This window comes from Globicephala melas, chromosome 19 (genome assembly GCF_963455315.2).
Source record: "Globicephala melas chromosome 19, mGloMel1.2, whole genome shotgun sequence".
NCBI lineage: Eukaryota > Metazoa > Chordata > Mammalia > Artiodactyla > Delphinidae > Globicephala > Globicephala melas.
The window spans coordinates 10,508,639-10,536,115 of NC_083332.1; the positions used below are offsets into that span (position 1 = coordinate 10,508,639).

Sequence of the window (27,477 nt, forward strand, 5' to 3'; positions counted from 1 at the left end):
TATCAACGGTGTCTGAGAATAGAGACTAAGTCAACGTACGTTGCATGTATTGCAGGCAAGGCAAAGGCATTTTTTTTAAAGCTTTTGCACAGACTTCAAATAATCTTAAAAGAAATACGCAGGCCTTTACAAGATTTGACTTGCTGAAATCACAACACCTTCCACTCATGAAAAGTCATAAGACTTCAGCTTTTAAAGAAAATAATAAAATAAAAAGAACAGTTCCAGCCTTAGACCAAAAAGACCTGGAGGAGTATGGTAATTAGATTAAACAAGCATGGTCAAGCTTGCCACCTGCATGCACTTAAGAGCAAACGCTCAAAGGGGGTGGGGAGGAGAACAACCTATTTGGTAACAAAGGTGTATTATATATACTGTGATATAAAAAAGGTATGATGGAAATGTACCTTTTGCTAAAGCTTATGCAAGTTCCTTGGTCCATAAAAACTATGTTAGATTTTCATCCTCTAGTTTGATTACCTTTTACTCCAACCACATCTCTATTTCTTGCCCATTTAAACAAAACCAAACACAAACCAACCAAACAAAAATAACAGCTGAAAAAAATCAATTTCCAAAAGTTTGTACATTTTGATGGGTTTTTTGTTTGTTTGTTTTACTGTGGCTTCTGCACTTCAAATCAGCACTTGCAGGTAATGGGCTTTTTGAATAGTATCACTGGGTATGAAAAGTTTTCCCAAGAAACCACAGAAGATTTTTCATTTTTTTCTTTCTTTTTTTTTTTTTGTCAACATTTGGATGCACTCAAGTCAGTGTACGTCCTAGCAAAAAGACGGCAGTTAGGACACAACTGTTGCTGTAGATGATGTGATATTGGTCGAATTTGTGCTGACATTTGTGTAATTCCCCTTGCTGTTTGTGTTTGACTCATTAGGGGGCACTTGGCTGGAGTTGGCTCGAAGGATGGCTCCCCGCACTGCAGTGTGGCTATGGCGCCAGTTCTGGGGTGTAGGGCCCTGGTTCTGGGGTGTTGGTGGAATAAATGATTTCATCATTACGGACCAAAGTCACTGGACGCTGGACTGGCTGCCGGACCCCTCTCCAACCTTCTCGGAATGCAGAAATGTCTGGGATAACACAGAGCATACTCTCTCCACGTCTGTACATAGTTTCAACTTCTACATCCCCAAACGACACTCATAAATTTGGAGTGAAATTCTGTCCTGTAAGTTCAAGCATTGCTACGTCCCCACCGCCATTCAACTGAAGACTGTCTACAACAGGCACGGGTATGACTGGGGCAAGGACAGGGCCCATCGCCTCGTAAAAGTTATACTCTGCCTTATCCGTACTATTGATTGTCCAGGAAGCGTCATCATTTATCATCTCTTTATTTGGTTCTTTTGGGCATGGAGTGGCCTGAAACTGAATTATTCTTTCTTGAGAAAGGCACAAGTACATTCTTTCTGTATCCTTAAGGTAAAATGCACATTTATGGAGCTGTGACACAGGATCATCTGCATCTAGTAATGCGGTCTGCTTATCAACTTTCCTAATTATCAATCTTGGGAGTGCCATGCCAGTAACCGAACACACAAGTTTGACTGTTTGTCCATAATGGATGTATCCATCGCGGTCTGTGAATTCTTCTCCTTCTGATTCATCATCATCTAAGAGATGAATGTAAAATGTTCCCCACTGCTGAGAACTGGCATGGAAATTACCTCCTTCTACATGCAAGGATCTGGTACTAACTGTCTGGGATCGAAGTCGATTTAACAGAGCCACCTTTGTTACCGAGGCGATGCATAAGTCAGCATTTTCCAATGACTGCTTCTTTTTGGAAGGTTTGGAGATGACTTTTATCCGCTTGCTGAGGAACCTACCAAAGCCATCACTATTGCCACAGAACATCTTTACAGACAGCACGAAGTGCTTCCTCTTGTCTGAATCAGATATATACAATGTTTTGGCCGTGCAATAGTTCTTTCCTTCCAAGTTCAGCTGCTGCATTTCTTGGTCACTATTTCCTATTCCAATAAATGCACATGGTTGAGACTCTTGTTCAGAACAACCATCACATTCCATTTGTTCTTTTTTTTCCCTTCCATCCACTGCCCATAAGATACACATAAGGAGGAGGGCAAAACAACCTTTTTTCATTTCCATATGACTTCTATGCAGCTTTTGCATGAAGAATAAGTACTGTTTGATCCCCTCGCTCTTTTTTTTTTTTTTTTTTTTTTTTTTTTTTGCGGTACGCAGGCCTCTCACTGTTGTGGCCTCTCCCGTTGCGAAGCACAGGCTCCGAACGCGCAGGCTCAGCGGCCATGGCTCACGGGCCCAGCCGCTCCGCGGCATGTGGGATCCTCCCGGACCGGGGCACAAACCCGTGTCCCCTGCATCAGCAGGCGGACTCCCAACCACTGCGCCACCAGGGAAGCCCCCCTTGCTCTTTTAAATAATTTCGCATAGCTTCCCTAGTAAGTCATTTAGATGGAGGCCGCTCACCAAATTTTCTTTTAATCCACGCCATGGTACTTCAAGAATATGTTCAGGTAGGGCTTCCCTGGTGGCGCAGTGGTTGAGGGTCCTCCTGCCGATGCAAGAGACACGGGTTCATGCCCCGGTCCGGGAAGATCCCACATGCCACGGAGCGGCTGGGCCCGTGAGCCATGGCCACTGGGCCTGTGCGTCCGGAGCCTGTGCTCCGCAACGGGAGAGGCCACAGCAGTGAGAGGCCCGTGTACCGCAAAAACAAACAAACAAAAAAACATGTTAAGGTAAGCCACAGGCTGGAACACTTCGATGCCCCTCAAAACACCTCAGCCAGTGTATCTGTATCATTCTCCTTTCCTTTTGAGATAATAATGGTTCCGAAGAACTATAATGCTTCCATTTGAATGATAGTTTCATAATTTCAACGACTCATTAACATAACAAAAGACACCTTGATCACTCAGGAAATTCCATGGGTTTTAGGAGCTGTGAGCCAGGAACCTGTCACAACAGGCACCATCTTCCACAAACTCTCGCCAAAACTCCAACCCTCCTGTACTATTTACTATTGAAAAAAAAATCCACGTGTAAGTGGACCCATGCAGTCCAAACCCAAGTTCAAGGGTCAACTGTATGAAGAAATATAGGGGAAAAAATGTGTATTGGGACTTCCCTGGTGGCTCAGTGGTTAAGACTCCTTGCTTCCACTGCAGGGGGCACAGGTTCGACCCCTGGTTGGGGAACTAAGATCCTGCATGCTGTGCAGCATGGCAAAAACCAAAAAAAAAAAAAAAAAAAAAAAAAAATGTGTATAAACACAATCACACACTCATCCCTTGCCAGTTCTGGGTATGAGAGAGCCCGGGAGCAGTGACTCCACAGTAATGAGTACACCTAGTACCCATATTTTGGCCTCTAATCACCATTCTCCACTACACAGAAGAAGGCCTCCTTGTTAAAAGGAGGGACTAAGTTGGAGAAGGTCATTTCGAGGATGTGACCACTGGTTGACCCATGAGCTGGACTTGGGCAATTGGAGGCTCCTTGCCCCCTCCCCTGTCTTTGGAATATGCAGTCCACTTGCCGGCTCCCCACTAGAAGCTGCCTCCAGGACACAGCCTTGAGACAGTAAGACGTCGTTAAGACCATCTGGATTGAATACATGACTGAACCCAGTTAAGGCCTCTATATAAACTTTTAAGATTCTGGCAGGCAGGTGCAGAGATCTATTTGTCTTGCAGTCACCAAAGACAAGCCTTGTATGTGAGTTCCCTTATTAAACCTGCCACCTTCCAACCTGAAGTGATCTGCCTCTTTCTTCAGTCTCTCCCTACCCTCTGTGTCTGGAGCTTCTGTTTCAGATTTCACCTAGGAGACTCCCAAGGGTGCAAATCAACAGGCTGGGAAAGTACAAGGTGAGCCTCACATGTCCTGTGCCAGAAAGTAAGGGGGTGATTAAAGAATGATGGGTACAAATTAAAAGGACACAAAAGCCAGCCTAAAGGGTTCCCATGGCCAAATCTGGGTTAATTTAAGGATCAAAATAAGTGACAGTAACTGATCATAACACATTGACTAGATTAGAAATCCAAGAGTCTAGATTATATTAATAAAACAGTTAATGAGAGTTTAATGAAAAGTAGATATTTTCATGAACTCAAAGTACCACTCCACACACTACTTCCTGATTATAATGGAAAAAACTAGTACCTTTACAGTGAAAGGTCTAGCAGATATCATATGGGTCCAGTAATCGAAATTAACATCCCCACAAATGGGATAAATAAAATTGTATGCCAAGAGAGCACATCATCACTTCTGTGATATTCTGGTCAAAGGTGCATAAGCTGAATCTAATCACGAGGAAATATCAGACAAGTCCGAATTAAGGGATGTTCTACACAAGAACAAAAATAACATGTGATCTTCTAAAGTGTCAAGCTCATGGAAGTCTGAGAAACTATTCCACACTGAAGGAGCCTAACGTGCTGTAATGACTAAACGCATTGTGTGATCCTAGATTAGATAATTTTGCTATAAAGGACATTGTTGGGGCAATTGATGAAATGTGAATGGAATATGTGGATTAGATGGTAGTAATGTACAAATATTAATCTCCTGATGTTGGTTGTTATAAAATGATTGTGTAGAAAATATCCATATTTGTAATAATATACACTGAAGTATCCAGTGGTGTTGGGACATCATGATAGTCTCAGAGTTCAGGGAAGGAAAATCCTTTGTTACTTCACTTGTAACTTTTATGTAAGTTTGAAAATAATTGTTTCAAACATTTAAGGGGGGGATTGTAGAGTTACCTTCCTGTGTAATTATGAAATTAGCTTCTACTAAGACTTTTGTACTGGTTAGGATAGACTTGATACTTCAGATAACACCTGAGATCTCAGTGTCTTAGTGCAAAAAAGATTTCTCACTCAAGTGATGTCCAACAGAGGTCAGGCATCCTTCATCTTGTAGCTACATATATGGAACAGGTGGCACCCATAATTCATGGCTAGAGATCACTGTGGAAGAGGAAGGAGAGAATCACCTGGAATATTTTTATGGGCAATGCCAGGAAGTGGTGCACATAATTTTTGTCCTCACTCCATTGGCCAGAATTCAATCATATGGCTCCGATCCATATTGGAGGATGTGAACATAATCTCGTGTGCCTGTAAAGAGAAAACAGTGTGTTGACCATATAGGAGTGTTTCTGTGATACTCTTAAAACATCACTTCGATACACTTTCTCTCATGTGGTGGAGACTAATGAATTTAAGGGCCTGCACACTGATTAAAGTTCTCACCACATTTTATTTATTTTATGAATACACTCTCTGATAACTTGTATGACCGGACATTAGAAAAAGAACATTAGGTTATTTTTCTAATACGGTCTGTTTAATAAATCTGAAGACACACCCCAGTTACAATTTTCTTCCCGTGTAGAAGGTATGGTAGCAGTTTGAGCATTGACGATAGCCGTGGCTACAACCATCACATTTATGGATTTTGTTCTGCATAGATGGTTAATGACTGGGGAGACCAGAGGTATCTCTGGAATCCTTGACATGCATGATACCAATAGAGTCCATCAACAGTGTAGGAAAACTGATGTCTTCCAAGAGTGGAGTGCTAACTGTAGCCCTTCCTGTAGCACGACCTTCATGGATTGGACATAAATAAGGGTGCATGCTGTTTACTAATACTTGAGGTGCAGATGAGGCCCCTACAACACTATGCTATATTGTCTGTTGGTCACATGGCATCATCACTTCTTTTTACGACTGAATCTGTTAAGGGCTCCTGTATTAAAAGAAAAGACAGGAACAGCATAGCTCAGAATCCCCTTCCCCAGATGTTTCTTGTTTATAGTTGGCCATTGAAAAGGCACTCACATGAGACTTAGGAAACAGAGGAAGAAAAGGCATTATTCTCCGGAGGCAATTGCAGGAGGAATCGTGGACAGGCATGAGCTTCCAAGCATCCAAGTGAGCTTCTTAAGAATCATCTAGGGAATTCCCTGGTGATTCAGTGGTTAGGAGTCTGTGCTTTCACTGTTGAGGGCCCGGGGTCAATCCCTGGTCGGGGAGCTAATATCCCACAAGCCTCGCCGTCCGGCCAAAAAAAAAAAAAGAGTTATCCATATTGATGCTGCTGTGAGTGCAACTGCTGTGTATGCTGAGCCACAGCTGTCATGCCAGCCAGGTGCAAAGGCAGCTTAGCTACTGAGGCTATTCTAGACGACAGCTTAGTTTCTTTTTCAGGCTCATTTCCTTTTGCTTTTTTGTTGAATGATTCCAATCATAAATAAAGCTTTTAATACTTAAAAAATTATATCACCCATATTGGTACCATAGACTGAGATAGCTTACGGGGCTCTCCGCATCTTCAGCAGCTTCAGAGAAATCCCTTGAGTATCACTCATGTTGCTGCTGTAGACTGAGATTCTTGAGACTGGCAGCAGCTTCTAAGAAAGCTCTTGAGAACCCAGTTTGGCGCTGCAGGCTGGTGTTGGCTTCCCTGATCAACGTTCCCTTAGCTCTTCTAAACGTGTGCGTGTCTCTTATTGCCTGTATTAAAAGCATTCATGCCTGCAGAAACTAGCACAACGTTGTAAGTCCACTATACTCCAATAAGAATTATTACTCCATGGGAATTCCCTGGTGGTCCAGTGGTTAGGGTTCCGTGCTTCCACTGCTGGGGGCACGAGTTTGATCCCTGGTTGGGGAACTAAGATCTAGCATGCCATGCGGCAGGGCAAAAAAAAAAAAAATTATTACTCCCCGCCGCCCCTCCCCCCCGCAAAAAAAAGCATTCATGCCTAGAATATACAGAGTGGCATCTGGTTCTCTATTGAACCCTGACAGGCCAAGTACTGACCATATGTATAGAATTTCTGTCCTTGCAGACTCTGATGAGTAAGAAGGTCTGAACTATTATTCAAAAAAATAAACTCTTCACATGTATATGGTTTTCTTTTCCTCATGCACCTCGGATGAATAAGATGAGTTTCACATGAAGCCTTTAATATCTTTTTCCTATATATGGAAGCTTCTCTCCCATGTGGGTTCTGAGATGGACACGAAGATGTGAACTCCAAATAAGCCCTTACTCCACTCATCCCATTCATGGCTGTTTTCATTCTTATCACATTCATTATATTTACAGGATTCATCCCCTGAGAGAACACTCAGATGAGTGTGAAAACTCAGTTATATGCAAAATCCTTTCCACACACATAGCACTCGTAGGGCTTCTCCTTATGGACTCCAGTGAATATGAAGGTATTTGCTCTCTCTGAAGCTCTTTCCACTGCTATTCACAGTAAGTCCTCCCTCCTGAGTGAAAACTAAGTGGACTTAGTTTATATCGCTTGAACTGAACTTGAAGAAACACTTTCCAGTCTCACGGCATTTTAGGATTTCTCTCCAATGTTCACCCTCTAGTGGACACGATGGGAGTTCCTGTCAAATCCCTCTCCACATTCCTCACTTGTTTAGAATTTCTTTCCTATACCGCTGAAACACAAATAAGTGACCTAAAGCCAAATCTCTTACCATGCACACTATACCTGTAAAACTATTATTCCCATGTGAACTCAATGATGGCTGTAAGAGATGACTCCCTTCTAAAGCCCTTACCACATTTATACTGTTTTCTCCCTGAGAGAACAAATTGATGTCTGGGAATATATGAGCTAATCAAAATCATACCAACTATATTCTCTGATCATAATGGAATCAAACTAGAAATTAAACTAAGAAGCAAAACAGAAAACTCTCCAAACATTTGGAAATGGAATGAAAATAAAAATACAACATATTAAAATCTAGGGGTGCTGAAAGGGAAATTCATGCCACTGAGTGTTTACCTTAGTAAAGAGGAAAGGTCTCAAAACAATAGTCAAAATCCCACTCAGATAACTAGGAAAAGAGAAAAATAAATCAAAAGTAAGCACAAGAAAGGAAATAATAAAGAACAGAAATAAGTACAATTAAAAACATAAAAATAAAGGAAAATCTATGAAACAGAAAGCCGATTCTTTGAAAAGATCCATAAAATTGATAAGCTTCTAGCAAGACAAAGACATTACCAATATCAAGGATAAAATTGGGGACATAATTACAGATGTTGCAGCCAATAAAAACTTAATAAAGGACTTCTATGAACAACTCTATCCAGGTAAATTCAACAACTTAAGAGAAATAGACCAATGCTTTGAAAACCAAACTACCCAAATTCACCCAATATGAAATAATCTCAATAGTCCTATAACTATTGAAGAAATGTAATCCATAATTTTAAAACTTCCAAAAAAAGAAATCTCTAAGTCCAGATAGTTTCACTGGAGAATTCTACTAAACATTTGAAGAAGCATCAGCACCAATTATACACAATCTCTTCCAGAAAATAGAAGCCAATATTATCCTGATACCAAAATTAGAGACAGTACAAAAGAAAGGAAGAAAGAAAGAATGAAAGGAAGAAAGAAAGAAAGAAAGAAGTTTATTTAGTCTGTAGCTAAGTGAAAACTTGAAGCAATCATAGAAATGTGACTGTTAATTATGTTAGGTGTGATAATAGCTTTCTGATCTTGTAAAAAATAGTCTATATTTAAGAGATGCCTATAGGTGTAAGAGATGCCATCAGGGATTTGCTTTAAATTATTTCAGCATGTAAGATAAAAAGGAAAAAGGGATAGATTAAGCAAATGTGGCAAAATCTTGACCATTGTTAAATTTGGGTGATGAATATATGGGGTCCATTGTATTTTCTCTTTTTGATTATTCTGGACGTTTTTCATAATTAAGAATTAAAATCTTGAATTTTTAAAGCCTGAATTTTACCAATACTGCCACTTGTATGAACTAGGGCAATGGTTTAACCCTTCCTCATGTTACAATGGGAATAATATCACTTACCTCACTGAGGCTTCAACATAGTAGGAATGGTGATCTTGAAGTATCCCTCAATGGATGTTAAGCTCTCTTTGTAAGAGTCATATCCCTTCTGAGAATGGACAAGATGTTTAACCAAGAAAGGAAATACTACTTTCTGGAATTTACTGAACTATCCCCCTTCTGGAAAAGGAGAAGGCAAATATGACAGAGAGCCCATAATACTAGGTCAGTGGGGATGAATGGAAAGCTGAATTCCCACTCCCCACCTCCCCACCTCACTCCCACCACCCACAGAGGTGAGGCAGTCCTAGGCAGTGCTCTAATGCCCCCTACTAGGCTGAACAGGGACAGCTGAACTTTCAGCAGCAAGGAGGTAGAGGCAGTTGGCCCTCTGCCACGCCCCCACCAGCGCCCCCACTCCCACACACACAGTGTCAAAAGGGCCCAGAAGGAAGGTGAACTTACATTCCCATTTGGACCTGTGTACTACACCTAAACAGGTGACTTCCTGACAAAAAAGATCAAATGGGATCCAAAGTCTTGCAACATTGTACCCCAAATATCCAGGATACAATAAAAAAAAATCACCCATCATACCAAGAACCAGAACAATCAGAACTTGAATGAGAAAAAAACAATCAACAGACATCAATACCAAGACAATTTAGATGTTGGGATTATCTGAAAAGGATTTTGAAGTAATTACATAATCCTCCTTTTTGTCTCAGCTAGTTTGAGTTGGGTTTTCTATTTCTTGCAACTGAGAACATCCTAACGGTTATAAACATCCATGAGCTCCGGTAGCCCACCCCAGTGTATGGTGTTGGCCCTGGATTTCTGATGGTAACATGAAACTTCAGATACCATAGAACTTAAGCAACGAGTGTCCTGGAAGGTAAGGTCCAGAAGAAAAAAAAAATGTGAACAACTAGGTCCTACAGTATAGCACAGGGAACTCTACTCAATATTCTGTAATAACCTATAAAGGAAAAGAATCTGAAAAAGAATATATATATATATATATATATATATATATACATATTATATATATATGAATTACTTTGTTGTGCAGTTGAAACTAACACAACATTGCAAATTAGCTATACTCAAAAAAAAACAACAAAGCAGAACAGCTGTGGGAAACTGTCCACTACCTCCAGTAAATATACACCTGAGTAAACGGTTCAAACAAGCAAACTTGAAAAATACAGAAGCATCTGAGAAGCATGGGGTGCTGTCCAAAACGCTCTGTGCCTTAACAGCTTAGTTCAACATCCAAAATGCATATTATAATATGTTCTCCCTTCTTTGTAGACCCCTTGACAGGAAGCTTTATGGAATGAAAACCAAGTTTTTCTTTTTCCATTCAGTCTTTTTCTGTCACCAAAGACCCAACAAAAGAAAAATAGTGAAACTTACACTATACACAACTGATGGTACACTGTCCAGAGAAAGTCTTAAATGATGCGATAAAAAATCGAGCCCTTTACTGCTTGAAAAGTGGAGCTGAGCAGGATAGGAGCCAATGGCAAAAATCTAACACTCAAATTGTAGACTGCATGATTTAACATATTTTTATTAAATTATCATTTCCTTGAATTAATTTTTAAGGCTTCTTCCAAGAATCCTTTTCCTAGTACAATTTATCGTGACTACTTGGGATTGAGCTCACTAACATTTTCAAATGTTTGTCCTATTCCTCTCCTTCAAGTGAGACAAAGTCCAGGGCACCTGCTCTGTTTGGCACTGGTTCCAGGTCACGGTCATACAAGCAGTAAACAGACCTCCTGCCCCCATGGAGCTTACATTCTAGTGGACATGGATTTTGTCATGTCCATCATTATACTTTTCCTGAAGTCCTGACGGTACTTCTCATTTTTAAAGCTTCTCCCCCATGTAGATTCTACTGAATGTAAAGGTTCTGACTGAAACCTACTGCACCATCCTTACAAGGTTTCTCTGCTGTGCATTCTCTTGAGAATTGTGACATTTGGGGCTCTTCTGGACACACTGGCCATACTCATACAACAAATAGGTCTCCTCCAATGGAATTCGGATGACTGTAAAAAAAAAGCAGCTCCCTCCTGAATGCTTAAAATACAACATTTTATAAACAGCCCCTGTTGTGGGCGTTTTCTGATGAAAATGAGAAGTCTAAATTCTGAAGAACACTTTTATCACACTCTGTGTGTACTGGATTGATCACCACTATGGACTCTCTGATGAACCTGAAGACATGAACTCTTGCTAAAGCCCTTACCACAGTCAAAACATTTGTAGGGTTTCTCTCCTGTATGGACCCTTTGATGGGCTTGAAGATGGGAGGTCTGACTGAAGCTCTTCCCACACATGCCACACTTATAGGGTTTCTCTCCCGTGTGGATTCTCTGATGAACGTGAAGGTACGAGTTCCAGATGAAGCCTTTCCCACATTCTTCACACTTGTAGGGTTTCTCCCCTGTATGGACTCTCTGATGGGCTTGAAGATGGGAGCTCCAACTGAAACCCTTCCCACACACATCGCACGTGTAGGGTTTCTCTCCAGTGTGGACCCGCTGGTGGTCTTGAAGATGTGAGCTCTGACTGAAGCCTTTCCCACATATGTCACATCTGTAGGGCTTCTCTCCTGTGTGGACTCTCTGATGGGCCTGAAGATGGGAAATCTGACTGAAATCCTTCCCACATGTGTCACATCTGTAGGGTTTCTCTCCTGTGTGGACTCTCTGATGGGCCTGAAGATGGGAATTCCGGCTAAAGCTCTTATTACACACATCACATTGGTAGGGCTTCTCGCCGGTGTGGATTCTCTGATGGGCTTGAAGGTTGGAGGCCTTACTGAAGTCTTTCCCACATACGTCGCATTTATATGGTTTTTCTCCAGTGTGAACTCTCTGAAGAGGACCAGAGCTCTGACTGAATATCCTGTCATATGCCTTCCATTTGGACGTTTTGTCTTGAGGGTAGGCTGTCTGATGGGCTTGAATTTGTGATGTCTCATTGAAGCCTTTACCACACAGCTCACATTTCCAGGATTTCTCGCCAGTGTTTTCTACACAGTGACTGTTGAGGTCTAAGCTATGACTGGAGCCCTTCCCACACCTGCCACCCCTACACAGATTCTCCCCCGGGTGAATGGGCTCATGAGTGGGAAGGGAGGAGTTCTGATTGAAGCTCTCAGCAGCACACACCCCAGATCTGTAGGGTTTCTCCCCTGGGTTGACTCTCTGATGGGTCTCCAGATGTGAGCTCTGACCCAAGTCCACCCCACACTCATCATTCCCACTGCGTTTCCCTCCTCTGTGAACACTGTAATGAATGTGAAACACTGAGTTATACGTGCTGCCCTTCCCACACTCACTACACACGTGGGGCTTCTCTCCTACACGCAACTGCTGATGAAGTTCAACATCATAGCCAAGGCTGACACCTTTTCCAGTCTCATCAGAGGTCTGCTCTCCTGAGTGGATGATACTATGCTGGGATGTGTTCTTCACAAAGTCTTTTCCATGATTATTGTGGCCACAAGCCTTCTCACTTTTGTGTACTTCCTGATTGCCATGGTGATGAGAGATCCTTCTCATGACACAGTGATCACACTGACACAGTTTATCTTTTATGTCAATTTGCTGACACCTACTCTGATAATTCTGTGACTCTCTCAGATACATTTTTCTCCAGAAATCCCAGGATGTCTGAGTTGGAGACACTTGATTTTTGATACTTGTGGAACTCTCTCCTTGAAGCTTTCCTACATAGTTCTCATCTTCTGGAAGCTGAGTAGATTCTCCTGACCATGCCTCACAGGAGGAATCATCTTGTTTTGGCAACTTCTTGCCTTGCAGATTTATTATTGAGTCCTGAGTTCTGGTTAATTTACTTGTAAACTGTTCCCATATCTGCCAGCACATAAGGCCTTCATGTAAAAGCTGTCTTAATCCTGCTTCTTGAAGAGTCTCTATCACATTTTGGTTCCCGTGTCCTGGAAGGATAAAGAGAATTCAGAGATGAAAGTGAGGACAAGTTCAGGGACAAAAAAATATTTCACAGGTCGACTGTGCTGGGAGACCCTATTCAACCAGTGGAGAGTTCAGCTGGACTCTGTCTTTGTTTTTTCATGCTTATGGAAACAGAGCTGATAAGTAGTAGCCTCCTATTCACTACGTGTTAATGAGACTCATTTAGAACTAATGTACCGAGACTTATGTATGAGGTCAAAATTAGAAATACAGTGCTACCGAGCAGGGGACTTGCTCAGCAAAAGTGAAAAGAAAAGATTTGCAAAGGGAAACATCTCCTCTGTCCTGATAATGAACCCATGAGATGATAACTTTATTTCCTTAATTCAGCCATTATATGCACATGTTAATACACAAGCTAGATTTGAGAGAATTCCTCTTTATTTCAATGATGTCCTAATATATAATTTTCAACTAGTGAACATTATAACTGGGAATAAAAACTAGAAAACTCATTCCCTTAACTGACACATCCTATGGGAGTAAAAAATCCTATGATAATTATTGCCACTTAATTTGGCTGAATTTTCTGATAAGCCTGAATGGCTAATATTATCTTCCAGGTTTTGTAGATATGAATCTGCAAATACCAAAAGTCGCTGTGGTAGCCAGCATCCAAGACAATCTCCAGGATGTATCCACACCCTATTGAAGTCCCCTCCACAACCTTTCAGGATTGGCCTGCAAAGCCAACAGGATATGGCAGACGTGATGGTATGTCACTTCCAAGGTTATGTCATAAAAGACACTTTGATTTCTGCCTTCTACTCCCTTGGGTGTAACTAGCTTGGGGAAACCAGCTGCCACGTTTTGAGGACATTCAGGCAGCCCTAGGGAGAGACCTGTTTGGCAAAGAACTGAGGCCTCCTGCCAACAGCCAGGGAAGAACTGAGGCCTCCTGTCAACAACCCTGTGAATGAGCCCATCTTGGAAGCACATCCCTTGAGGCCCATCAAGCCTTCAGAGGATTGCAGCTCATGCAGACTCCTTGAGATCTTATGAGATCATGAGCCAGAACTACCCTGCTAAGCTGCCCCCAGATTCCTGACTCACAGAAACTATAATGCCTGTAGCTCTAAACTGCAAAGTTTAAGAACAATTTGTTATACAGCAATTGATGGCTAATACAAGTACCATAGAAATTAAAATTAGATTAGGCATTCATCAGAAGATTAACAGTGTTCTGAAATAATCCTTTCATCATACTGATATATTCTCCACTCATGAGCTGTCTGCAGGAGGAGTGGGCAGTGAGATCCACTTAGCACCATTCTCTGTGATCTGCAAGGACTCAGACCTGCATGGTTCTCACCTGAACACCCAGCTCCTTGGGCTTCTGGCTCCATCACCCAAAGCTTCTTTTTTCTCCCCAGCTGTAGTATCATATCTAATTTGAAAGGTAGATATCCTGTGAAAAAGAAATGGCACATGTGTAAGGTGAGTACACTAAAGGCAAAATTTTTAGTTCCAATTCTCCAATCTTCATGCACTGTAAGTAGTATTTTTCCAAATTCTGATCATGACCTGTTGTAATAAATACCTCTTATGCTGTGATCTGGTAGACAAATACACAGATGTACATCACCGAATCGAGGAATCGAATGACTCGATCCTAACCACTATCTACTTTTATCGCATCTCCTTTCCTGTCTTTAACTCACAATTTCTGTTGCACTATATGCAGTTCCTGACAAGAAGCTATGCTATTCCGTCCTATTTCATTAAATGCAATAATGACGCAATTTGCTAATTGACTTTAAAACCCCACCAAGATGTCGCAACTACAATTTGAGAAAATAGACAAGGTACAGATGAGATGTCCCACTGGGATGAGGAAATTCAGGGCCCCAGATTCAGGGAAGCATTTCAAGAGCCCCAAGTCTTAAACGTTTGAAACCAAGGCACTTCTGAGGGTTGACACTGAGTCACAGGGTGCCTGTCCTCACCCACTGAGACCAGGTTCCAGAAGTTCTCCAGCATCACGTCTTGGTACAGCTTCCTCTGAGTGGAGTCCAGCAGCCCCAGCTCCTCCTTGGTGAAGGTCACAGCCACGTCCTTGAAGGACACTGGCTCCTACGACATCAAGCACACACACAGCCTCAATTTTATGATCAGTGGCCACTGGGAGAGGGACGGCACTTAGTGGGTGGAGAGGGTGGGTGGGAAGTTGTTCTAGATCCTGGGGACCTTGAGTCTACCTTATGTAGTTTCCTCCTCTTCTCCAGTCCGCATGTCAATGCCACATGCTAAATACTGAAATATATTTATGATCATTGACTTTTTTTTTTTGGCCATGCCTCGTGGCACGCAGGATGTAGGATCTTAGTTCCCTGACCAGGGATGGAACCTGTGCCCCCTGCAGTGGAAGTGCAGAATCCTAACCACTGGACCGCTGGGGAATTCCCTTATGATAGTTGCTTTAAAATCCTGATCAGATGGATGAAACTTGAAGACATTATGCTAAGTGAAGCCAGACAGTCACAAAAGGATTATGTGTATGATTCCACTTATATGAGATACCCAGAGTAGTCACATATATAGAGACAGGAAGTAAAGTGATGTTTGCAAGAGATTGGGGGGTGTGGGGGATAGGGAACTACTGTTTTAATGGGTATGAAATTCCACTTTGAGAAGATGAAAAAAGTTCTGGAGATGTGTGGTGGTGATGGTTGCACAACAGTGTGAATATACTTAATACCACTGAATTGTACACTTAAAAATAGTTTGAATGGTAAATTTTATGTTATGTATATATATATTTTGAAATTATTTTATTTTTGGCTGCACTCGGTCTTAGTTGTGGCACATGGGATCTTTCGTTGCGGCATGCAGGCTCTTACTTGCGGCATGCAGGTAGGATCTGCTTCCCCAACCAGGGATTGAACCCAGGACCCCTGCATTGGGAGCATGGAGTCTTACTCACTGGACCGCCAGGGAAGTCCCTGTTATGTATATTTTACCACAATAAAAGATGTCCATCAAGAGGTGAATGAATAACCAAATTGTGGTATATCCATGCAATGAAATACTATGCAGCAATAAAAAGGAACAAACTATTGACCTGTATTCAAAAACATTCTGATGAACAAATGAAGCCAGACACAAGAAGAGCATATACTGTATAATTCCATTAATGTGAAACTCAAGAAACGATGAATCTGATCTGGAGTGACATAAAGTAAATCAGTTATTGCCTACAGCCAGGGATGTGGGATTGGGATTAACTGGGGCACCAGGTAACCTTTTTGGTGATGGAAATGATCTACGTCTAGATTGTGGCAGTGGTCATGTGCGTATGTATACTTGTCAAAATTGATCAAATATATTTTTATATATATATTACATGTAAATTTCACCTCAAAATGATTTTAAAAGACAAAATTAAGAAAACAAATCGACAAATCACAGAATGGAAAAAAATTACAGTACGTATATCTAACAAAGGACTTGAACTCACAAAACATGAAGAACTCCTCAATAATAAAAAGTAGAAGCCACATTTTTAAATGGGCAAATGACTTTAACAAACTTTTCATAAAGGATATGCCAATTGCAAAAACCCATGAAAAAGTATTCAACATCATGTATCATGAGGGAAATACAAATTACAGTCACGGTGAGAAGTCACTTCATTAGAATGGCTAAAATAAAAAAGATCTACAACACCGAATGGCGGCAAAGAGGTAGAACAAACTGGAACTTTCATGCACCACTGATAAGTTGTTAAATGGTACAAGCACTGTGGAAAACAGTTTATATTCATCTACCACTTCTAGATGTTTACCCAAGAGATATGAAAACATATGTCCTCAAGACCTGCGCAGAATGCTCATGGGAGCTTTATGCATTAACAATTAAAAGCTGCAAACAACTCAAAGGTCCTTCAAAAGGATAAGCAAACTGATATATTCATAAAATGGAATATAATAAAAAAGGAATGAATTACTGACACCTGCAACAGCACAGATGAATCTCAAGAACTTTATGCGGGGTGAAAGAAGCCAGACACAAGAGTACATACACTATGATTTCACTGATTATATTTAATTTGAAAACAAGTAAATCTAGTGATATGATGACAGATCAGAACAGTAGATGCCTCCCGGGGGTAAGAAACTGTCTTGAAAGAGACATGAGAGAACTTTTTGGGGTAATGTAGGTAATGTAAATGTTCTATTTCTTGTTTTGTGTAGTGGGTTAATGCAATTATACAACTTGCAAAATGGGGTATACAACTGTCATTGATCTATAATTTTTGTAAGTAAATTATATTCCATTTTTTAAAGCCCTATGCAAAAGTGTTATGAATCAAAGCAAAACTTAGTCAGAGGTACAGCAGTCTGTATGCTTAACTGTAGCTTCTGAAATGTTAGACAAAAAATAGAAAGCCTTCTCAGACAATACACAGAAGAATGCTGAGTCATAAAAACTCAAGTGTTAACATTAAGTGAAAAAATAAAATTGAAAATTACACATATACTGTGATTATAATTATATTAAGTATAACTGATTCACAAGAAGTGTAGTAGTATGGGTTTTCAAAATTTCTTGATATCTATGGATTTCTGTACTCTTATTTTTGAAACGAAAATGATAAAATAAAACCAAAAATAAAAACTAAAACCAATAAAAAAGCAAGTACCTGGGAATTCCCTGGTGGTCCAGTGGTTAGAACTCAGCATTTTTACTGCAGTGGGCTCGGGTTTTATCCTTGGTCAGGGAACTAAGATCTCACAAGCCACGCATGACACAGCCAAAAAAAAAAAAAAGGCAAGTACCTGGCATATAACAAACACATGTTTTCTTCCTTTATCCTTCCCATGGGAGAGAAAAAGTACGTACCTAATCTTTGAGAAAAGAGATGTAATTTTAAGAGATAAAACTCAACTCACCTGGAACTTGATCATTTCCTCCAGCCCCTTCTGGGGAAGGGCAGAGTCCTGGGAAGACACAACTGGCAAAGGAGAAGGAAGCCATGAGACGTAGGTCCAAGCCCAAGTGGTGGCTCTGTGTGAATCACTAGCCCCCCAGCCAGAGGCTCCTGTGCAGTGAACAATCTGCTGAAGTCTAAGCAGTGAGGCTCACACAAGAGTCCCTTGTGGTGGCTCCCAGGGTTCAGGGTCATCATTCTCGCCCTGGGTATCAGGGGAAATGGAAGGCAGTGGAATGTGCCGGTATGAGAGTGCACTCTGGGGGCAACAGGTCTGGGGTCAATCCGGGTACTGCTACTGTGACATAATATACTGGTTTCGCCCCCAGCTCCTGACACGGGGCTCCTGAAATCCTCGTAATTTCCTGGTTGCTAGGAGTGTCTTTTGTTCTAATGAGGTAACTCTTCGGGGGGCTCCTGGATGGGGACTGGTCAGCAGAAAGGTCAAAGCTTGATTAGATGGCTTGGAATGTTCAGCCGCACCCCCTAGTGAGGAAGCCTCCATAAAATCCCAATAGTATGGGGTTCGCCTTATGTCATATCCTTTAACAAACTAGCAAATGTTAAGCGTTTCTTTGAGTTCTGTGAGCCGCACCAGCAAATAAGTGACTCCGAAGTGGAAGAGTCTTGCAAACCTCTGATTTGCAGCCAAGTCAGACAGAAGTTGTGGGTAACCTGGGGGCCTTCTACTTGCAAACGGCATCTGAAGTGGGGGAGGGCGATCTCGTGGGACTGAGCCCTTAACCTGTGGGATCTGAAGCTATCTCCAGGAAAAGAGTGTCTGAACTAAGTTGTAGGGCACCCAGCTGGTAAAGTAGAATTAATTGCTCGGCGTGGGGAAAAACCCACCCACATCTGGTGTCAGAAACGTTGTGAAGGTGCTAGGAGTGTGAGAATAGAGAGGAACACAGGAGGAAGACTGAATTGTTCTTACGGAGCTACTAACACTGCTTAAGTTAATTAACCTCCCTCTGCCTCAAATCTATCACCTGCAAAATGAGAACAGTGCTTCCTTACAGGATTGCTCAACTGTGCAAGTCAAACGTGTGAATAGATGGAAACTTATAACTGATTCCACTTCAGAAAAGCAGGTAAATATTATACATCACAAAACTGCTCTTGCAGTGGCTTCTCTTGTTGCGGAGCACGGGCTCTAGGCACGTGGGCTTCAGTAGTTGTGGCATGCAGGCTCAGTAGTTGTGGCTCGCAGGCTCAGTAGTTGTGGTGCATGGGCTTAGTTGCTCCGCGGCATGTGGGCTTTTCCTGGACCAGGGCTTGAACCCGTGTCCCCTGCATTGGCAGGCGGATTCTTAACCACTGTGCCACCAGGGAAGCACCAAGGAGTCTTTTTTAACATCCATAGTTCACCTTTATCTCTGACAAGTCCATAGTTCTGATTGGCTATATTACTTAATAATTTCTGGCCCTGTAATGATGATTCATTGATACCAGTATCTGGTTTTGTAAAAGGTATAAATACTTGTGAATTTTCTTCAAGCAGCCAGAAAAGTCTCAATGGCACATCCCCCTCAGCCATGCTGACTGTAGTAAAGAAAAACTTTTTTTTTTTTTTTTTTTTTTTTGCTGTACGCGGGCCTCTCACTGTTGTGGCCTCTCCCGTTGCGGAGCACAGGCTCCGTACGCGCAGGTCCAGCGGCTATGGCTCAGGGGCCCAGCCGCTCCGCGGCATGTGGGATCTTCCCGGACCGGGGCACGAACCCATGTCCCCTGCATCGGCAGGCAGACTCTCAACCACTGCGCCACCAGGGAAGCCCAGAAAAACTATTTTAAAATATGACTGCCAGTTTTTTTTTCATTTTAAACAAAAGTCCGACAGAATGTCTCAATGAACAATACTGTAGTGGCCATAACATATCCTGACTTATAAGGGTGCTTTGGGGATTAACCGAGCAAGTCCAATAGCCCCGAACAGGCAAGTCCATCCAGACAGAAAGTAAATTAGTGGCTGCCAGGGGTTGAGAGGGCAGCAAGTGAGAAGTGACAGCTCAGGGGCGTGGGGTTTCTTTTGGGGATGAGGAAAATGTTCTGGAATTAGCCGGTGGTGATGGCTGTACAGCCTTGTGAATATACTAAAAACCAGTGAGTTGTATAATTTAAGGGTGACTAAAGCATACTTCAGTATACTAAAGGGTGACTCTTATGATATGTGAATTACATCTCAAGATAAAAAATAGGGGGGAAAAAAGCCTTGGCTCAGTGCCTGGCACATAATACAAGCTCTCAGTAAGTGATGGTATGATGATTATTGCTCCCATTTCATGGATGAGGAAGCTGAGGATTCATGAGATTAAGTTACTGATAATCACAGAGCTGGTGAGGACTGACTAACCTGAAATCCAACTCTGACTCCGGAGCCCGTGCTCTTAATCCAGTCACTGTGTCTCTAATCACAAACACACAGAAGAGATGGGAGGGGTGTCCTTGGGGAGGAGAGAAAGGGGAGTTGGAGGGTACACACTCTGCTGAAAGTGACCTGCTGAGCGATATGGAGCCAGGGCATCAGGATTCTACCAACTCTTCTGACAGCTCTTTGCGTCTATTTCCACATCTATACAACAGGGATAAGGAGAATATCGAGCTTACAGGGCTGACAAGAGGTTTCAGTGAATACGTGCGAATAAGCGTTAAACGTATGATAGCGCCTCATGTTCGTGGGTCCTGCTGCTTTAGGCAGAAGCACTCCCGTAGGGATGAGAGCAATGTATCCGCTCCCCAAAGCTTGGAAGACAGATCATTCATAACCCCCAACTCCCTTGCGCTGGCCCTATATTTGCTGCACTCTCCTGCTCTGCTCTGCTCAGCAACACGGTTTTGCAAGCAGACCTGACATTTCGCCATATTTAGAAGGAGAAAGCAAGTGGGGTCTGGGGTGCCTGCCTCAGCTCTGCTCGCCTCTCACCCTTCAAATCCCAGTCCCCAGAAATCTTCTATCGCCTGAGGGCGGTTGAGGGGATGGTGAGCGGTGAAGCATCTGTTTTACTTCTGAGATGATTAACACACTTTTTAAATCCCAGCGCCTAGAATATAATGAGTGCTCAAAACACATGGACTCAAAGGATGACCGAAGACACACTTTGTCGGGCAAGGATCAGACTGGTGCATCTCAGAGGTTCCTCTGAGCTGTAAAATTCTGAGGCTGTTTCTGATTGGGAGGAGGAGAGGATGAATTGTATCTTCCAATTTTTTCCTCTGGTTTTCTTTTCTTTTTTTTTTTGGCCATGCCACACGCCTTGCGGGATCTTAGTTCCCCACCAGGGATTGAACCTGTGCCCCGTGCAAGTGGAAGCGCGGAGTCCTAATTACTGGTTTTGCTCAAGCAACACTAAGGTCATTCTTAAAAGTAAAATACTCAAGGACTTCCCTGGTAGTCCAGCGGTTAAGACTCTGCGCTCCCAATGCAGGGGCCCCAGGTTCAATCCCTGGTCAGGGAACTAGATCCCGTGTGCCGCAACTAAGACCCGGCACAGCCAAATAAATTAATAAAAAGTAAAATATTGATAAAAGGAATAATTATGGGCTCTGGATAAGGCAATTCGTATGTATTTATTTATTTTAAAACATTCATTCATTCAACATGATCAGGTATTTACTCAAATGTCACTGTCCTCAGAGTTCTTCCATGGACATGGTTTATATACTTTAAATCCCCTGCTCCACCACTTCCCTTCTTCTCCAGTTCACTGCCCTTTTATATTTAGGGTCATCCCTCTCTATCTTATTAATGTACATCTTATTTTTTTTTTTGTCCATGCCTCGCAGCATGTGGGATCTTAGTTCCCCGACCAGGGATCGATCCTGGGCTCCCTGCAGCAGAAGCACAGAGTCTTAACCACTGGACCAACAGGAAGGTCCCTAATGTACATTTTAGTTATTCATCTTGCTTATATCAATCCACATTTTTGCAGTGTAGGCCGCATTGTTTTAGTCTCTTTCTCCAGTGCCTAGAATAGTTCATGGCATGAAGCAGGCACTCAACACAGATTTGTTTAAAAAAAATAAAGGTGAATGACTGAGGGGACTTCCCCGGTGGTCCAGGGGTTAGAACTCCATGCTTCCATTGCAGGAGGTGAGAGTTCGATCCCTGGTCAGGGAACTAAGATTCTGTCTGCCACAAGGGGTGGCCAAAAAAAGGTGAATTACTGAATGAATAGTTGATAAAGATACATCCTGTATTATATTAGCTGAGCACTTCATTACTATTCACCAGGATCTTTCATTCATTCATTCAACAAATACTTACTGATTATCTAGCATGTACCAGGCACAATTCTATATATTAAAGATACAGCAGTGGATAAAATCCCTGCTGTCATGAAGCTGATATTATAGTAGAGGATGGGTAATAAGCCAACCAACAGATAAGTATATAATGTGCTAGCCACTGGTAGACACTGCTAAGAAAAATATGGCAGGGAAAACGGGGATGGAGAGAGATGGGGAGGTGCTATTTTAGGAAGGACGGTTTCAATTCTAGTGCTGTAGTTCCTGGGTGAGTGACGTTGTGCAGATCAATTATCCTCTTGTGCCTCATTTGTAATAACATGGGGATAGTAACAGGGATATTTCGAGGAATGAATGAGTTAATACGTGAAGAGCACTGGAAACTCTGCCTGACTCGTAATAAGCTCCCAATAAACTCCACCAGGTTATTGTTATGACTTTGTGATGAATACAGAAATGGTGCATTACTCCTGGTTTGTTCTAAGTAAATTTGTTTTAGGACATGAAAAGCATTACCAATAACTATATATCAACTTGTAAATACTCTGAAAAGCTGTGGCTTCTGAGTATAGCCAAGAGTGAGTGAGATAAAGGAGAAGTAATACCTATGTGGATCGTTTTTATTGTTTTGTCACTTAATCCATTTTCAGGAATTCAAATAACCATCTCTCAGAGCTGCAGGCCCCTGTAGCCATCTACCAACTGAACACCTGTACCAGCCACAAACACTTAACTGAATAACTTCTCTCTGTAAACCTTGTCACAGTGCTGGGCACACTAGAAAGAATACAACACAGTCCCCACAACATAGGAATCAAGACCGATTGGAAACCATGAGCAAATTAAATTCCAAATGAGAAACAAAATCCATAACCTTCTTTAACTGCAACTCTTTCAAGGGGGCCCCTAGCTTTCTCACTAGCCACCATTCTCCTAGTTACTATGTGAAAACTTTGGAACTGTTTAATGTCCTCTCTCTCTCTCGACCTCTATATATTTACGATAATCTAGTATAAATCCTCTTCACTCAAGGTCTGGATTTTGTATTAAAATACTCAAGCAAAAAAAAAAAAAGGAGGGTGGATTATGTAAGATTGACAAACGGTATACAACAGTTGAAGGTTTGACAAGGGTTGATGGCTATGTGAGAATTCATTATATTATTTTCTGTACGTTTTTGCTAGAAAATGTTCATAATTACAAGTTACCAAATATAAAAGTACTACAAGTACGATAAAATTTTTGAGAAGCATAGAAAAACATATATACAAAGAAATAACTAAAGAGAAATACATTAACATGTTTACAGTTATCTCTACATTCTGGATAATTATGGATAATTATTGGCTTTCTTCATCTATTTCTCGTATTTTCTATGAAGAGCACAAATTACTTCTATAATCAGAATATGAATGTAACATCATATAAAATTACAAGAAATTAATTAGGACTTCCCTGGTGGCGCAGTGGTTAAGAATCCGTCTGCCAAGGCAGGAGACACAGGTTCAAGCCCTGGTCCGGGAAGATCCCACATGTCACGGAGCAACTAGGCCTGTGAGCCACAACTACTGAGCCTGCGCTCTAGAGCCCAAAAGCCACAACTACTGAGCCCATGTGCCATAACTACTGAAGCCCGTGCGCCTAGAGCCCGTACTCCACAACAAGAGAAGCCACCGCAGTGAGAAGCCTGCACACCGCAACGATGAGTAGCCCCTGCTCGCTGCAACTAGGGAAAGTCTGTGCACAGCAACAAAGACCCAACACAGCCAAAAATAAATAAATACATAAATAAAGTAAATTAAAAAAATTAATTAAATGAGCACAGCCTTCAGGTCCTCTAAGATCCTAAATTATTACCAAACGACCCTCCCTCCTTCATTCACAGGGGTTATTTACCATGTTAGAACTGAAGGAGAGTGTTACCCAACCGACATGCAGCAAAGCCAGTCTACTGACACCAGGTGGTGGTGAAGGAAAGTATAGCATTTCCTGCAGGATGCCAAGCAAGGAGAACAGACAGCTCATGTTCAAAAGACCCAAACTCTCTGACAGATTTCAGCGAAGGGTTTTTAAAGACAGTGTGAGGGAGGGGATCACAGGTGTGTGATCAGCTCATGCACAATTATCTGACTGGCTGATGGTGAGGTAACAGGGTGCTGTTTTGGGAATCTCAATCATCAACCCGGTTCCAACACATCTGGGATATACCCGCTGGTGGTCAGCATGCAGTTAACTTCCTCCACGTGGTGGGGGGTTTAGTATCTGCAAAACAACTCAAGGAAGTGGCTCAGGGTATTATCTCTAGCCCTTGAGGAGGAACTAAAGGTCCTCCTTGACTTTGTTTTACGGCTAAACTATTATTTTTGTCTTGCTTGACTGTTTTCCTTTGTTTCTGCGTTTTCTCGCTTCTCTGACTAAATTTGCTCTTTGGAACTCAGGGAAGGCCTAGGAGACTAAAGCTTTTTTATAAACAAGAGGTGAGGGACACACGGTGGGTAGGGGAGGTCTGTCCCCAAGAAGGCCCCAGAGTGTCCCGCTCAGTTTCAAGAGTATGGCTTAAAGGTCAAGAACACAGGCTGCCTGGGTTCAAATTCCCAGTTCTGTCTCTTCTCTGTTGTTTGACTTTGAGAAAATTACTTAAATTCTTCACCTATCAGTGTTCTCATCTGTAAAATACAGATAATAACCACATCTTTGTTATGAAGATTAAGCTAATTAATGCATATAAAGGCTGTAAAAGAGTACCTGGCATTCACTATGTTAACAAATTACTATTACTCATTCATCAACACGTCTCATCCAACCTCCCATTTATTCTATAAACATTCGACATTTGCCCAGGAGTAAAAATCTGCTAATGAATGAAGGAAATCTGTTGCCCAACTGAGAGTAGAAATGACACAGCACGATAAATTCTCTCACTTTGGGACAATGTTGCCAGGAGTCATGGGTCATTCCCTCCTCTCTGCAACCTCTTTGAGAAATCAGGGTCGGGAAAGGAAAGATATCATAAGCGTGTCTCAGGTCCAGGATAAGTCACAGCGGACATCCCCAGGCACCAGGTGGGGGCGAGACCCACTCCTTCCTTTAAAAAAGGTCGTGGGGGGTTTCCCTGGTGGCGCAGTGGTTGAGAGTCTGCCTGCCGATGCAGGGGACACGGGTTCGTGCCCAGGTCCGGGAAGATCCCACATGCCGCGGAGCGGCTGGGCCAGTGAGCCATGGCCGCTGAGGCTGCGCGTCTGGAGCCTGTGCTCCGCAACGGGAGAGGCCACAACAGTGAGAGGCCCGCGTGCCGCAAAATAAATAAATAAATAAATAAATAAAATAAAAAAGGTCGTGGGGTCATTAGGAATCCACGGAAAACCCCTCTTCCCGCAGGGGTCAGAGAAGAGCCAGTGGCTCTGCAGCTGGAGCTCAGAACCCACCGCGGGCTCACAGAGGCTTTCAAGGACTGAGCGCTTCTCGAAAGAAATAAAAGACTGAGAACGACCGACCGCCTTTTCGCAGGTGCCAGCGACCGGTTCTAAGCATTTTCACATCACGTAAATCTCACCACATGCCTACTAGGGAGGCACTACTATTAACTCCACTTTGCAGACGAGAAATGGAAATGTGAGATAACTCTACGAAGAGTACATCCCTAAGAGACCGCAGAGCGTGCAGAAAGTAGGGGAGGCGAGGGAAACCGAGCGTCCGGAGACTCTCAAACCCGGAGATCGCGACCCCTGCCCGCCTATAACTCGGGTACGCGCGAACAGCCCCAAACACCGAGGTGACGAAAACCTTCGCCCCTGCCCTCCACGGCTTCTATTCCCCAAGGGCGAGGGTGGCACCTGCGGATTCCACGCCCAGGCAGACTCGGAAGGGACTCGGGTTCTAGGCACTGACTCACCTCCCAGCAGGTACTGATGACCGCGGCCTCTCACTCCTGAAGCGGAAGGGCCCGGACTACACGCCGTTCCTGGACCACACTTCCCAGAATCCCTCAGCGGAACAAGGGCTACACCTCTTCCCTTCGAGAGCGGAAGTGGCTCTGACTACCCGGCGCTGCTGGACTACACTCCCCAGAATCCTCGGCAAAAGTAATGCCACGGGCTTCCCTCCTGGCGCAGTGGTTGAGAGTCCGCCTGCTCACGCAGGGGACACGGGTTCGTGCCCCGGTCCGGGAAGATCCCAAGTGCCGCGGAGCGGCTGGGCCCGTCAGCCATGGCAGCTGAGCCTGCGCGTTTGGAGCCTGTGCTCCGCAACGGGAGAGGCCACAACAGTGAGAGGCCCACATACCAAAAAAAAAAAAAAAAAAAAGTAATGCCACTTTTTTTTGTTTGCTTTGTTTTGTTTTTAAATATAAGCCGGTTCAGTTCAGTCAGTTTGGAGACGCTATTAGCGCTTGATCTTTTTCTTTTCCTTCCTTCCTTCTCTTCTGGAGGGTTTTTTGTTGTTGTTGTTTTAATTACGTTACTAATAAGTGCGACTGAAAAGTAAATGTGGCTGTATAGCAAAGAAAGGCGAAGAGAGGATCTCAAACTCGGTTTATTGCCTTCTTTACTCTCCTTGTGCCTGGATACATGTAAACCCCTGACAATGTTTACCTAGCATGAGCTATTCATTCCAAGATGCTAAAGACTCAGGAGAAGGAAAAGTAACCTTTGATCAAGCCACAATATAAATAACGACTTTCCCACTTTTGTTGGTTTTAATTGCTCATTTTGAAATCTGGAGTTTTCCAGCAAACGAAAGAAGATGCATTAGCAAGAAGTGAAGGAATACTGTACTTTGAAAGAGAAAAGTCTAGAATACAGGCATACCTCGGAGATATCTGGTGTTAGATTCCAGACCATTGCAATAAAGCAAATATCGAAATAAACTTGAGTTGTATGAATTTTTTAGTTTCCCACTGCATATAAGTTTACACTATAATGTAATCTAAGTGTGCAATTACATTATGTTAAACAATAATGTATACAACATAAAAATAATGCTGTTGGAAAAATGGCACCAGTAGACTTGCTTGACACAGGTTTGCCACAAACCTTCAATTTGTAAAGTTACCATAACAAATAAAATCGCCATAAACACAATAGGAAAATAAGTAAATACAATAGAATGTTTTATTTTTCTTCAGGATGGTCTAAATCAATGAGCCACAATTATTCAAAACGTAGGTGCGTAAGTGGGGTATCTTGCTCAGATAACGGTAACAAATTCAACTTTTTTCAGCTTTATGAGGTATAATTGACAAGTAAAATTGTAATATATTTAAAGTATATGTGATGAATTGATATACATTGTGAAAGGACTCCCACAAGTGAATTAACACATTCATCACTTCACATAGCTAACTCTTTTGGAGGGAGAGGAGTGAGAACCTTTAATATCTACTCTCTTAGCAAATTTAAACTATACAATACTGCATCATCAACTG

General features: G+C 42.4%; 1 protein-coding gene and 1 pseudogene across 1 annotated transcript; both read right to left on the reverse strand.

The window, feature by feature from the left end:
- Positions 1–800: 800 nt before the first annotated feature.
- LOC115862346 (recombining binding protein suppressor of hairless-like) lies at positions 801–2,497 on the reverse strand (annotated as a pseudogene).
- A 7,938-nt stretch (positions 2,498–10,435) lies between these two features.
- On the reverse strand, positions 10,436–26,027 carry ZNF233 (zinc finger protein 233). Its single transcript, XM_030874023.2, is given in 6 exon segments — positions 10,436–11,104; positions 11,107–12,846; positions 14,196–14,291; positions 14,830–14,956; positions 17,776–17,837; positions 25,948–26,027. Coding segments are annotated over 5 exon segments (2,007 nt in total). The 5' UTR covers positions 17,791–17,837; positions 25,948–26,027; the 3' UTR covers positions 10,436–11,075.
- Between the last annotated feature and the right edge of the window lie 1,450 nt (positions 26,028–27,477).